At 39.9% G+C, this 14,947-nt stretch overlaps 1 protein-coding gene across 1 annotated transcript in view; it reads right to left on the bottom strand.

Annotated features, from left to right (window-relative positions):
- Positions 1-14,947, bottom strand: part of EPHA6 (EPH receptor A6) — an 815,765-nt gene that overhangs the window by 358,856 nt on the left and 441,962 nt on the right. The window contains exon 5 of the mRNA XM_075908927.2: positions 7,436-7,771. Within this exon, the coding sequence (XP_075765042.2) occupies positions 7,436-7,771 (336 nt within the window). The remainder of the gene's footprint in view (positions 1-7,435; positions 7,772-14,947) is intronic.

The raw sequence follows: 14,947 nt of genomic DNA, 5'->3' as shown, positions 1-14,947 counted from the left end.
GTTTCTGTGGAAGGCATTCCTGAATTTTACTTTTCTGAGGAATACATCTTCAGGTCTGTAATCCAGAGACAGAGCCGGCAGACAGATGTCCTTCATTATAGACCCTTATCAAGAATAAGCAAGTGTTTATTATTAAAATTATTTGGAAAGTAACTCAGCTGTGAAACAAATAGTTTTCTGCAATTTCAGAAACTTTAGGTATTTTTGAATTTGCTTTCGACCTTATTCCAGTGTGCATAACTTAATGCTATCACAGTATATAAATGAACACTGTCTCCAAAATTGCAAGCCTGAGGCTGATCCATATGGAAGAGACACAGAAGTGGAAGAAGAAGGGTTGTTGAGTGTAATGAAGAAACTACTTTTTAAGAAGCAAATGAATCGGAGCAACCTGCTACTGACATAATTGCTTTAAAGACCCCATAGCAAACATCAGCAGAATTAGTTTGTAATTTACCGTGTCCTTCACTTTGAACATGCTCCCTAAAGGTTTGTGTGAAAGTCATGACATTTACAAACACAATTTGTTTCAGATTGACTAGCCATGATTAATGTCTTCCTTTACTGCTTTTGACCAAAATAATTTCTCTTGCTAAGAAAGCAACAGAAGTCTTCATTTTGCTTGCGAAGTGGTGTGAGCACTAGAAGATTTTTTTTTTAAATTAAATACCTTTCAGAAATGTTTAGGTAAACTGTGAAAACAGAATGTTGCTAACACAACTGAAGAATATCAGCAGTCAGTCAATTAAGTTTTGTGGCACAGGTTTCTAATTACTCAAGTCACAGGCTTATATCTGGAATCCCTTGCATCCAACCCTGACTAGAATATTCAATAATGATTCTTCTAACTACATATCACTCATTGTGAGAGTTTCCAACTAAATGAAATGTGCTTGATTACTTTAATATGGTTCTTAGTTGAGTAAGGTACACAATACAAAATAGGCTTATTGAGCATTCTTTGTTTTAAATCATGCAAGATGATGAACAAATATCTTAATTTCTTAGGGTTTGATTCAGTGAATGTTCATAACTTCCACTGATTGCAAAAGTGACAGTTTCGGGGTTTTTTTTTTTAACTTCTTCCTCCAAAGCTGTAAAAATCTGTCAATTTATATAGAATGTTAATTTTCCTTAGTTCTTCACAAAAATCACTATTGCAAATTAAAACAGCATTTGAGATTTTTTTTTTGTCATCTATCATTGGGTAAATATTTTGCATTCAAAATTTTAGTTCCTGGACCTTGACATAGTAATTCGATGAGAAATATACATCAGATCCTAAATATCAGGTATTACAAATATATTACTCATTCCAAGATAATTTGAAAAGCCAGAGAGACCATATCAATGGATTCATTAGCGATAGATATCCAAATATGCCACATTTTGTTCCCTTCCAGCCCCTCTCCATGCATCAATTAAAGACATTTCTCAAAGCAGGGTAGATTCTTGTTGACCTAATCAATAACATTGGATTACAAGTCAGTAGAGTATATAGACTGAATATACTTGTGCTGCACTAAAGAGTTAAAAAGAAAACAAAATTTGTATTTACACGTAAAGTCATACAATTAAGGGAAAACAAGTAAAATATTCAAAATGTTAAGAATATACACTGAGTGTTTTTAGGTTGACATTTGTCATCAATTCTCGTGCAGAGCAACCTAAGTATATTGCTTCCATTACAGAATTTGCTGTGTGCCCATTAAGTAAAGATCAAACTGCATCTTTAAAAGTATGTGTGTGGGGTGGAGGAATTTTGTCTCGCTGATGAAGGGAAAGACAATAGAATTCTATAAGGCTGGGTGAGGAGAGAAGTCAGAAGCTGCTACAAAAGTGGGGGGAATGGGACACGGTGTAGTGACACTGACTCATCCCCTAGGACTAGAAGGACAGAAGGGTGGAAGAACAAGAACAAGAAGGAGAAGTCCTTTTCTACAGGGCAGGCAAGGCAGTACCTGCCCATCTTCAATTTTAGATAACAAAATATCAGGTTGTGTCAGACTTGCTGTGGGCATTACCCTAGATGCTCTTTTTTTTTGGGGGGGGGAAGGGGGAGAGAACGGGAAGGAATTGTTGCCTCATTACCAGATTGACCTATGCAGATTTGGGCTTTTTTTTTCTCTCCCCCCCCCCCCCCCCCAATGGATTCAGGAAGTGGTCTTGTTGGTGTGAGCCAAAACTCACTACCTGCTATGTGAATGTGGGGCAGACTCCCAGGGCAGTTACTCCACAGGGCAGGCTCGGTGACGAGTTGTAGAGGGGCACAAAGGAAGCAATTGCCCAGGGCCAATGCGTCAAAAGAGCCCCGTGCTCTTTAAATCACTGGGGCAGCCCTGGCCACATGATGTGGGTGGTGCTGAAGGGCTGGCAGGGAGAGGCTAGCCCCAGCTTTGCTCCCTCTACCAGCATGGAGCCATCACCTTGCCAGGGGTCTGGTAATTCTGTCAGCCCTCCACTATAAGGAATGTATACAGTGACCAGGTAAATGGTAAAGAACTTAAAATGGTGGAGTTGATTAAAGGAATGGAAGGGGGATGCTTCGGAGCTATAGCTTGCACCTGCCTGGCCCAGGATGCTCAGGGCCTGAGCAGTTCCAGATGAGGGAATTCGCCCGCTCTCAGAACCGCTGCCCCAGCCCCACTGCCAGCGCTGGAGCACGCAGCCCTGGTTCCGTTGCTGTGGCATGTGGCCCTGCCTGAACTGACCTAGTCTGAGCTGGATTGCTGTGGCAGCACCATCCCTGCTGCTGGATGACGCACAGCCCACTGTCTGCTCCGGCCCCAGCTGGGTTGCCATGGCCCTGGCTCTGCTGCCGCAGCCCTAGACAGACTTCCCCTAAAGGGCTGCTGTGACCTGGCCTTACTGCCAGCCAGGCTGCTGCAGCTCTGCTCCCATGACCAAGCTGTCATGCAGACTCAGGTCACGCTGCTTCCCATGGCTCCTCTTGGCTGCAAACAGTGAACCACTGCAATCACCCCGTAGAGCTCTCTGAGTGGGTCTGCAGACCACTTTGAGAAACACTAATTCAAGGTTACAAAATTAAGTTAATTTTAACCTATACCTTGGCTTTGAGCCTCCCACAGATACTTGAATTGATTATTTATGTGAAGAGCACAACTAATTCAAGAGCATAATATGATGTGTGGGCTGTGCCTATTTAAGCCCAACAGCCTGAACCTGAAATGTTGCTCTACCATCTAGTAATTTGTAGAGGATCTGCACAGGAACTATTGATTGTGAGTTGCATAGCTTTTCTGGAGCTCCAAGCTCTATTGGAAGCTCTCCACAAGAAAAATACAACATATGAAATTGTAACTGAACTAACCCATTGTTCTCTTGTCTTTTGTTTTATTATTCATTTTTTTAAAATCTTTGTTTTCCTTTCTGTATTGCATACATTAGTCATTAGTAAGAGCCTTGAGTAATTTTGACTCTCATTGTTAGTTATGGTGTATCCTAAGGCATGGCAAGAAGCTTATGTGACTAAAATAGTAAGTAGTGTCTCATTCCTGAATTAGTAGTTGGAGAAGCAATTGCTTCTCTATGCAATATTTTTCATAATTTGGGGAATAAAAATATTCAGTGCTCAAACTTACTCATGTGTAAAATATCCCTCTCCTTAACAGAGTTAAAACATTCAAACACATTTTGAAAAAAAAAACCCCACCTCATTTTAAGAATAAAGTTCCCCTAATCTGGGAAAAGAAACTGTAAAATATATCAGAATGCATCAGAGTGATAACTAGAGAGTTGTGGCCAATGTCTACAATTCAAATATACCTAAGGGCTAGAAAGTAATGCTTTATGCATATTTAAAAAATTCTAAATACTTTATGCATTTATTTCCTCACAGACTGAAATGTCCCTTTTAGAGTTTCACACCTAAGGAGGAATTTCCTGCAATACATCTTATTAGTGGGATTATTTTGAGAAAGTAACAGTTGGTTCTAAAACATTTCACAGATATTGGATGTTATCTAAGCGCCACCCCCACACATGTACATCAAATTTGTCCATGAAGATTACATCCTTACGTATTATCTCACTAACACTTAGTGAACACAGGAAAAATACACATAAATAGAACAGTTCTAACAATTTGCATTCATATTACAGTTTACACCCAAGAATTTCAAAGTGCTTTATAAATAGTAAGTCTCTGAAATACTGGTTCTAATTTATTCAAATTAATTATAGGTTGGAGTTCCCTGGTCTGGCACTCACAGGACCTGACCAGTCCTGGATGAGGTATTTTGCCAGACCAGAGGGGCTCATTTTTGGTCCCTCAGGCACCTGTCCTCTCTCTCCTACCCCCAACCTTGTCCCAGATGTTGGCCTCCCAGTTGGCTCCATTTGCCACTGGCTTTTCCAGGCAGCCTGGCCCTATCGGGCAGCCCCACTGTCCCTCCAGCTCTCAGGGCTCTCAGCTGCTAGCCCTCCACTGGGACTCTGGTCCTGGCAAACGAGTGGTCCTGGTTTAGAGAGGTGCAACCTGTAGCTAACTGCTCGTCTCAGTCTTCTTTTTTCAGCTTCAATTCCCTTCTATTCTTTCATTGTTACCACTTTTAAATTCAGGCTTAACCAGAAGCTTGCAACAACAACCACTTTGTGTTCTCTACATAGTTCCATCAAGCAAAACTACATTAATATTTTTCCCTCAGCATATTTTCCACTAATATTTTCTTTGTCTTTTGGACATAGAGCCTACTATTCTCAAAAACCAACAAGGAATCTGGTGGCACTTTAAAGACTAACAAATGTATTAGGGTATTTGAGCAAAAGCTTTTGTGAACTCACTTCCTCAGATGCTATAAAGAAGGACAGAAAAAAAGGACACAGAGATGGAAGTATGACAACAGTGCTAATTAAATCAAAGTGGCCCAACTCCAACAGTGGTGAGAAGGCGAGAGTACTTGAATGAGAATTTACCTGAGTAATGCCACCAACTTCACACCCCACAACAGAAACACCAACCCAGAAACCAATCCCTGCAAAAAACTCTGTTGCTAACTCTTTTCACACATCTACCCTAGTGACACCATCATAAGACCTAAATGCATCAGCTATACTATCAAAGGCTCATTCAACTTCACATGTAATATATGCCATCATGTGCCAACAATGCTCCTCTGCCATGTATATTGGACAAACCAGACAATCTGTATGCAAAAGAATGAATGGACACAAATTGGGCAATAAGAATGGCAACATCCAAAAGCCCATCTCTGTATTTGCCCCTCTTTCCCCTGGTCTTTCTTTCTTTTTCTCTTCAACATCTGAGAAAGTGAGTTGTAGCTCTTGAAAGCTTATGCCCTAACTCCCTAATAAATTTGTTAGTCTGTTTTAGCAAAAACAAGAAGTTTGGTGGCATTTTAAAGACTAACCGGCAACTTCTTTAAGACTACAAAAGTGCTTTTATCTTCATATAAATGTTTTTAGAGAGGCTTGTTGTTTCATTTATTTGCACTGCCTCTTCCTGTACAAAAAACTGTCCTTTTTATATCCAAATAAATTGACTGAGATTGTGAAAATCCATCCTTAAATTCTCTGAAGCTTTAACAGTAACATCTTTAAAAATGTAAGAATTATTGTGATGAAAGGAAACTGAGCACCTACTAGAATTTACTGTCAGGCTAGTAGAAATTAACAAATCATAGCTTTCCCCCCTGTTTGGTGGAGTGAAAATCTATACTGTTATACCGGGAAGAGACAATAGCAAATGATAGAAAAAAAGTAAGAAAAATCTTTGGTTTAGCTACAGTTCATAATCTGTTCAGACAGCTGTTTACTAGCTTAAAAATAAAATATCTTTGGTGACCTCTGTGCACACTTAGTGACATGTATTTAGCATCATATAACAGTACCTCTAAAAATAAGTACATAATGTAGGTGCTACTGACTGCTTTTTGCTTTAGTGAGAATGGGTAAGAGTTTTCAAAAGGGATATAGATCAAAATATGCTACAAAGCTTGTGAGGATTACAGACAGTTCTCAAACCAAAACAATACACTAGTAGATTGTTATATCATTAGCTTTTTTATGATCATCACCATGGTGGGGAGGGAGGCAAATAGATTGTGTTTGTTGTGATCATTTTTCTTGACCATTTTCTAACACAGTGAGTTTTCAGTTTGTCTGCCCAAGTGGAAACAAAAACGAGTCATTTACTCACTCATCAACAAAGCTACTCACCCCAGAATTTTCAAGGTTGACCTAAGCAGGAATTAAGTGTCTGAATACAAGAAAGCATGATTAGATTCTCACAAACATTAGGGCTTTTACTAAATACTATTACATTAGCACTTTTACTAATAAAAGTTTGACAAACTGATTATTAAATACTCTGCTCCCTGAAGCTTTATATTAAGAACTTCAGCTAGTGTTGCAATGTCACAGCACAGCAGGTGAATACACATTTCTGGAACAAATGTCAGCGAGGAATAATTCTGAAGCAACCTTTTGATCTACAACACCATGAGCCAGAAGAGAACACCAATATAGATAATATTGTTGGTAACACATTGTGCTGTTTGCTGTCATAGCAAATATTTCTATGGGCTCCCACAGAGACAGAGAGAACACAAATAGAAATAAAAGATACAGGAATTCTTCTAGTTTATCATGTTTGCCATAAAAATCTATCTACAACATAAGTTTAGCTACAAAACAGAACACACTTCCAAAACAACAAAATCCCCAAATCCCACAGTTTCAAGCTCTCACACACATGCATGTTAGGATTTTTCACATAATGAGAGATGGAGTGTCTAAAAGGTCTGCAGAAATCTAAGCTATAGCATATTGAACAAAGTAATGATGCGGCCAAGTTTCCTAATTAAGTACATTTCAATTTATTTTATTTTCTCCCTTCTGCAGCATGAAATATGTGGAATCAGTGTATAATTAGCATTAAGTTTTAATCTTTTAAAATGCATATGTCATTTGACTACTATATCCTTATTCCTGAGGATACAGCATGCCAATAAAATAACAGATTCATCAGTATATTGCAATGGTTTAAAGACTGACCATTCCCCTCTTCCGAGGCTCTCCATAAGATGGATTCATAAAAGTTTTCCACTTCCTTATGCTGCTTCCGGTAATCAGTGAAGAAAAGTTACCTGTTCAATGTAATTCTTTATCCCTTTTCTGAAATAGAGCCATCTCTCAGTTAGCCAATTCCACTATTTTCAAATATCCTTAATTTTAAGCATACATGGCACTTACATTCATGGCACTCAAGCACGTCCATATGTGCTTTTCTATACCAGTGCCATAAGAACCAGTCCTGAGAGGTGCAGAGTGCTATGGATGAATAGGATTGGAGAATACTGAACAAAACTCCACAAAAGGCACTTAGCTACAAACAGGTGCTACAAACATACACAAACTCCACAGGCAGTAATTGATGCAGAACAACAAAACTTACCATCTTGGTCTGTAGTAATTGTGATAGCTGTGAACGGCTTGGGAGAGAAACTCAGCTCAGAGACTCCATTCATGGCTTCTATTTCAAAGGTATAGTTAACATGAGACACAAAATCAAGCACAGTCACTGATGAGTTAATCAGGCCTGTATGTCTTGGGATGAAACGGATTCCTCCACCACATATCTCGCATTGGCTGGTGTCTGATCCACATTTTTTACAGATAACACTGTAGGTGAGATCTTTTCTCCCCCCTGTGTCACTAGGTGGGCTCCATTCCAACATAAGAGCTGTTTCATTAATATTAAAAATCACATTCCGTGGAGCAGAAGGTGGCCCTGGAGAAAAAGAAAACAGTTAAACTGTTATTATATTGTTTGGAAAAACAAGAGCCTGAGATACTGATTTATAATGACAAACTGAAAGAGTTAAATATGTATAATATGGGTAAGTGAGAAATACAAGGGAGAAGTCTAAAAATATCTAACCAGTTAAAGTATTTGAAAATTAATTATTTACCCGCCTTAATATTTATCTGAAATCTTATAAAGTGATAAAATGAATTAGATTAAATTAAGAGTTATTCTTGATGTTCATCTTAAAATTGGAACATTCAAAAATTAGGCCTGACAAAACAGAAATTTCTGCGGGCCAGTGGAAAGCTGACAGATTTTTTGCTTCCAAAATATATTTTGTTTATTTCTATAATGTTAGGCTTTTCAGGATATTTTTTAAATCTATTTTGGTATTCTAGACATTTTTAAATGAAATAAGTTTTAAAATACAAAATGTACAATAGAAAATAATTCTGCTCTGATAAAGAGGAGAGAGTGAGAAAAAAAACCCCTAAAAATAATTTTTTCCAATCTTTGAACTGCTGTCATTCTGCAACTCATTCAAAAGATGAGATTCAAAAGGGCTCACTAGTATCACACTGGGTACAATTCAGTAACGAGTCAGAAGAAATTATGTCATTTGCTCACCTATGAACTTCACTATTATGGTGATGCTCTTTCATCCAAATTATGAATCTGTGCAGAGCCCATTTAATTTGTGAGGCCTGACAGGAATGTGTTATGAATTGATGTTACTGCAATTGAAGGTCCACTGTTGTTCTAAAAGTTCATTATTAATCACTTTGTAGCTTACTGGAAAGAAGAACAATGATCAAAAGAGTCATCACTGTCTAATGATTAATGTAGAACTGGAAGCCAAGAGACTTTCAAGCTTCAATTTTAAGGGTAGATCAACATTTGCAAGTGTCCTAAAGTTAGGCACTTACTGCCATAAGAGAGACAGGCAAATGAAAACTGTCTGACTTTCAGAGGTGCTGAGTACTTGGAGCTCCCTTTCGCTTCAGTGGGAATTCCAGGTGTTCACCAGCAACTCTTAAGGCCAGGTTGCTTATTTGGATGCCTAATTTTGGTTCTCACATATGAAAATATTGGGCTCTACTGACCGGTTGTGTTCCTGTGCAAACCACTAAATTCAGTCCACATTTAAGAAAACTCTAGGAATTTGGCCTCAAGATGTTTTCATAGCTCCCTTCCCTCTCACAGAACCACATCTTTAACTATTGACCTCCCAACAGCTAGCTCTCACCCCCCTCCCCGATTTGCCCAGGAAATCATCTAAGCTTACCTTAGATGTCTCAGGATGGGAATAGGCACTATAGTTTCCTCCTACTCCTGCCTCAAGCTAGGTGGAATTCTCCTCGGCTGTTCCCAGGACATTCAGGGGGTTCTTAAAAAGCCTCTTCTCCAGCCACAGTCTTTAATAATGATGTCACTTAGTAAAGGCTGATGCTGCACTGGTTTCATTTCTGACCTCTATTTCATGATAAAGCCAAAAAGACTTCCACTATGTCTGTGAACTAGATATCTACTGAACTGGCAGCAGACATACACTCAAATCCTTCATGTGGTGACTAAGGAATTCCTGGTTTTCCAAGCAAACATGATAGCTATGTCATGGTTGCTCAGAAATCCCAGGGGAGGTTTTTAACTACCCTGCTAAATATTACAGGATTTTTCTGCAAGTGATTCAGTAAGAGAGTTAGTTAGGAATGGGAGTGTTTGTACTAGGGGACTGTGATGAGATGCACTTGCCCTGCACCGGTTCTGTGAGGGTTAACTATACTATCTGAGCTGGGGAGTCATACCCCCATGGGCCTGCTGGACCTGCTGTGCCTAGAGATTAGACATAAAAGCAAGCAGCTTGGCTCATTTAGGGCTGACTGCTGAGGAGGGAGGATGCGCTCGGATACTGTAGTTCCAGCCTGGAAACCATGGAAATCCCAGATGGTAAGACTCTGGAGGATGCCTAGGGAGCACCAGAGCTGTTAGGAGCCATGCTGACAGAGAAGCCCAGTGATCCCAGAAATGCCAGGGCTGCTGCATCAGGAACAGAATAAGAAGTAGCTCGGGGGGAGTAGTTATTATGCCATGTGGAGTCAGTGTGTTTCAGGCATGTTCCCTGCTGACAAGGGGAGGGGATACTTGCCAGTGACAGGCAGGGCTAGATTAAGACATGCTGAGGCCCTAAACTACATCAAGTTTAAGAGGCTCCATAAAATTACCAAAAAATATGTATTATTCAAACAGAAAAGACAATGAAAATAGAAATAATAAAGTTTTATATTTGCATATATATTGGTACATAGGCAAAGATGCAACTAAAGACTAGTAATATTTTTGTAAGCTGTACCTTACTTAGCTTGCCACATAAATCCAGCACTGGTGACAGGGCCCTAAACTGGGAACTGAGGTAACAGGGGCTGGTCTGGTTTCCCCTATTCAACCAGTGCCTGAGTTGGTGGCCTATTTCTCTGGCAGGACGCCAGGTCAAATAACACTACCAAAGAGAGAAGTCCTATTGACTCTGGCCACTCGGCCACACAGCCCTGAGAGAGGGCTTCCAATATTGACTTCTACCTTAGGCTAATCTACCCCAAGACAAGGGATGGTTGTATAGATTCAGCTGTGGGCCATCATTGCCCTGAGCCGGTCCTAAGAAGGGATGAGGCACACTCTCCCCACAACAGGGAGACAAAAATAAATTATTCTTTCCAATTAACACTGCCTAAGAGTTTGAATTGGGTAGGGAAGAGCAAAAAGGTGGAGGTACAGAGACAGAAGAAAAGATGCATCTTAATCACTTCAGGGAAGATCTTAGATTGAGTAGCACAAGATAGACCAGTAGCCACCTCACCAGCACCTACCTCTCCATGGTGCAAACAAGATCAGATTTAGTGAATGAATTGAGAACGAAGGCAAGAGGCACTCTAGTTCAGGAAAAGGTAGTAGTTTTTTTAAAATGGAGATTCTGTGTAGAACCCTGGGTATGTCTAAACTATGTCCCTCTTTTGAAAGAGGGATGTAAATTAGACATATCAAAATTGCAAATGAAGCCAGCATTTGAATTTCCCATGCTTCATTTGCATAATCGCATCACAGTGTTCTTTTGAAAAAGGCTATTTCGAAAGTGAAACCATGGTCTAGACGCAGTTCTTCTGAAAAGAAAAGCCTTTTTCGAAACTCATTACAGGATCTTTCAAAAAAGGTTTTTCTTTTTGGAAGAACTGTGTCTAGACCACAGTTTCACTTTCGAATAGCCTTTTTTGAAAGAACTCCGTGACACGATTATGCAAACGAAGTGCAGGAAATTCAAATCCTGGCTTCATCTGCAATTTCAATATGTCTAATTTACATCCTTCTTTCAAAAGAGGGATGTAGTCTAGACATAGCCCCTGTGTTCCATTTGACCTTGTAGGCGAATTGCAAACTGGTCCACTGCATGTAAATAGACCATGCATTATTTTCCATGTGGCCAACATGAACTGAACACTGCTACTGTCATCTTAGACCAATAGCATCAGGCAATGTCTACACTATGAAGTAGGGTAGTCATTTCCCTATTTGTGTGCACATAGTTGTGCTAGCAGTCATTGAGCAAGCATGAGTGTAAATTAGCCGTGTAGCCACACTATCATGGGCAGAGGGCATCAGAGGCACAGCTGAGCAGCACCAGCAAGTCTGTACTCAGCACGGCTCAGCTGTGCCACTACCCATGCCAGTGCAGCCACCCTGCTATTTATACAAATACAAGCTCGATGAGAGCTACTGTGAATGTATGTACATGAACGTGGGACTTAGCCCTAGAGAGACTAATGTAAAACCATGGCAGAAGCCCATCTCCTAAATATTTGAAGCCAAGGACAGCACAGGAATGGAAGAAAAGCAGACACTAGACCTTGCTACAAGAATTTTAATTAAATCCCTCTCTTTACTCTTTTTGTGTATTTCACCAAATCACTACATTGTGTGTGCTTTCCACAAAACAAAACATGGCCACAGAAGAATTCCGAATGAGACGTGGAGGAGATCTGTCAAAATGCAAAGCCTCAAGGCCTAGTTCCTAAAATACATCAGAGGAGCGCATAAGCTCCAACTGACAATCTTTGTTCCTCTCCCGCTTACTCCCGCAAGAGGCTCACTAAGTATTATATTTACAGTTCTCAAAATAAAATCAGTGTGCACTTTGGTTGAGTAGTGGATCATTGGCAAGGCTCTGAGAAGTTATAGATGACTTATGATTTATCATTCCCCACAGTTACACTTCTATAGCTTTTCATGATTTATACAACCTGCCAGTAAAGCTTGGCTACAAAGTTCTGATGCAATATCATTTAAACCGAGTTGAGCCAAAGAATTTATTGCTTTAGAAATCATGAAGCAGATTTAAAGATCCTACAGTACATTTACAAAACATCCCAAATAATTCTAATATAAAATACATTGCATGCAACATATTGAATGGTGCACAGAGTTCCTGGCAGGAGTCCGAAGAACTAAGATACTATAGTCTCCTTTTCAACAACTTATATAGCCAAATAAAAAACAAACAAACTACCAAGCATTTAAAAAAATTTTTTTAAAGCCCTGAGTTCTGCAATTTCCAAAATGGGGAGAAGGAAAGTTGTCCAAAGAAAGCGCCTAAATGGGAATTTTGACCTTAGAAATGAAAATATGGTGTGTGAGACTTATGTCAGCACTTCAAATTCTTCATTTATAAATCAGGCTCCTAAATCTTAGTGATGAAATAAAATGTTGCAATGATTCACAGTTCAACAATAATTTATGTTTATTTTAATAGAGAAAAATGACTAGTGTCACAGCTAAAAAAATCCAGCATTTATCAACAGCTATCACAATATAGAATGTGAGATAAAGCAGTATTTCTCTACATTAACAGGAGGAAATAAGCACAGTATCTCTCTGACATTGAGAGGCATGGCAACATTTTGCAGATGTTCACTTTCTCATGGAAACTGTTATACCTTATAAGTTATGGAACAGCTGATGTTATTGGATAGTGTTTCAAAGGATAAAAGCTCACTATGCTAGCTACATTCCACCTTCCCTTCTGGCAGAGAGGGGGAGATCTCAAGTGGGAGCCGCTGGGACAGTACTACAACACTTTCCCTGGTTCCCCCCCCCCTTCTTCTGCTTATACAACAGAAAGAGAAGGATACTGCTGAGTTTTCATTCTCTCTGCATCTTCCACCATTGGGCTCAGATTCTGCAAACGCCTGTTTGCAAATTATTTTATATATGCAAATAGTTCCACTGATTCCAATGGGAATCACATGTAAAGAAATTCACATGTGTAATTGTTTGCAGGATAAGGGGCTTTTCGCTCTGATCCTGTAATGAGCTCGGAGTAGATGGGCCAACATCCACATTGAACTGAAATACAGACACACACATACTGGGTCCACCCACACAAAGCTCATTGTGCTTTCCTGGCCGTAGACTGAAAATGCTTTGAAACATATTGAAGGGATGAAGGAGTTTGGAGCGTAAGTGGTATTCTCTTCAATCCTTCCTGTCGAAGGTGGGGCCCAGGCAGAGACAGGTTCATCCTGGAGATGAATGCCTGGCTGCAAGGATGGTGTTGCGAGGAGGGATTTGGCTTCCTTGACCACAGGATGCTATTCCACAAAGGACTGCTAGACAGAGATGGTGTTCACTTTTCGAGGAGGGGGAAGACCTTATTTGGACACAGACTGGCTAGCCTAGTGAGGAGAGCTTTAAACAGGGGGACAGATGAGCAAAGCCCATGGGTAAGTGGAGAACATGGAGACCTGGGAGATGGGTCAGAAATGGAAGGGAGCGTGGGCTACAATGGCAGAGAGAAAGGAGGGTTAGGGCAAAACTGGGAGGCAAGGTCAAGTCACTATCTTAGATGCCTATATACAAATGCGAGAAGTATGGGTAATAAGCAGGAAGAACTGGAAGTGCTAATAAAGAAGTACAACTATGACATTGTTGGCATCACAGAAACTTGATGGGATAATACACATGATTGGAATGTTTGTATGGAAGGGTACAGCTTGCTTAGCAAAGATAGACAGGGGAAAAAAGGGAGAAGGTGTTGCCTTATATTTTAAAAATGTATATACTTGGACTGAGCTGGAGATGGACAAGGAGAAGGATGTGTTGAGATTCTCTGGGTTAGGTTAACAGGGGCAAAAAACAAGGGTGATGTCATGCTAGGACTCTACTACAGAGCACCTACCCAGGTGGAAGAAGTGGATGAGGCTTTTTTAAAAACAACTAACAATATCTTCCAAAGCCCAAGATTTGGTGGTGATGGGGGACTTCAACTATCCAGATATATGTTGGGAAAATAACACAGCGGGGCACAGACTATCCAATACATTCTTGGAACTGCATTGGAAACAACTTTTTATTTCAGAAGGTTGAAAAAACTTCCGGGGGAAGCTGTTCTAGATTTGATCTTAACAAATAGGGAGGAACTGGTTGAGAATTTGAAAGTGGAAGTCAGCATGGGTGAAAGTGATCATGATATCAGAGAGTTCACAATTCTAAGGAATTCTAAGGTAGCAGGGAGAACAGCAAAATAGAGACAATGGATTTCAGGAAGGTGGATTTTGGTAAGCTCAGAGAGCTGATAGGTAATGTTCCATGGGAATCAAGACTGAGGGGAAAAACAAACGAGGAGAGTTGGCAGTTTTTCAAAGGGACATGGTTAAGGGCCCAAAAGCAAGCTGTTCTGCTGTGTAGGAAAGATAGAAAATATGGCAAAAGAGAGCCTTGGCTTAACCACGAGATCTTGCATGATCTAAAAATAAAAAAGGAGTCCTATAAAAAAATGGAAATTGGGACAAATTACAAAGGATGAATATAGGCCATCAACACAGGAATGTAGGGGCAAAATTAGAAAGGCAAAGGCACAGAATGAGCTCAAACTAGCTATAGGAATAAAGGGAAACAGGAAAACTTTTTATAAATACATTAAAAGCAAGAGGAAGACCAAGGACAGGGTAGGCCCACTGCTCAGTGAGGAGGGAGAAACAATAACAGGAAACTTGGAAATGGAAGAGATACTTAATGACTTCGTTGCTTCAGTCTTCACTGAGAAGTCTGATGAAGGAATGCCTAACATAGTGAATCCTAGTGGGAAGGGGGTAGGTTTAGAAGATAAAATAA

The sequence above is a fragment of the Pelodiscus sinensis genome, chromosome 1 (assembly GCF_052426305.1).
Source record: "Pelodiscus sinensis isolate ZL-2025 chromosome 1, ASM5242630v1, whole genome shotgun sequence".
Taxonomy (NCBI): domain Eukaryota; kingdom Metazoa; phylum Chordata; order Testudines; family Trionychidae; genus Pelodiscus; species Pelodiscus sinensis.
Note: the sequence above shows the minus strand (reverse complement) of the source record. Positions and strands in the feature narration are given on the sequence as shown.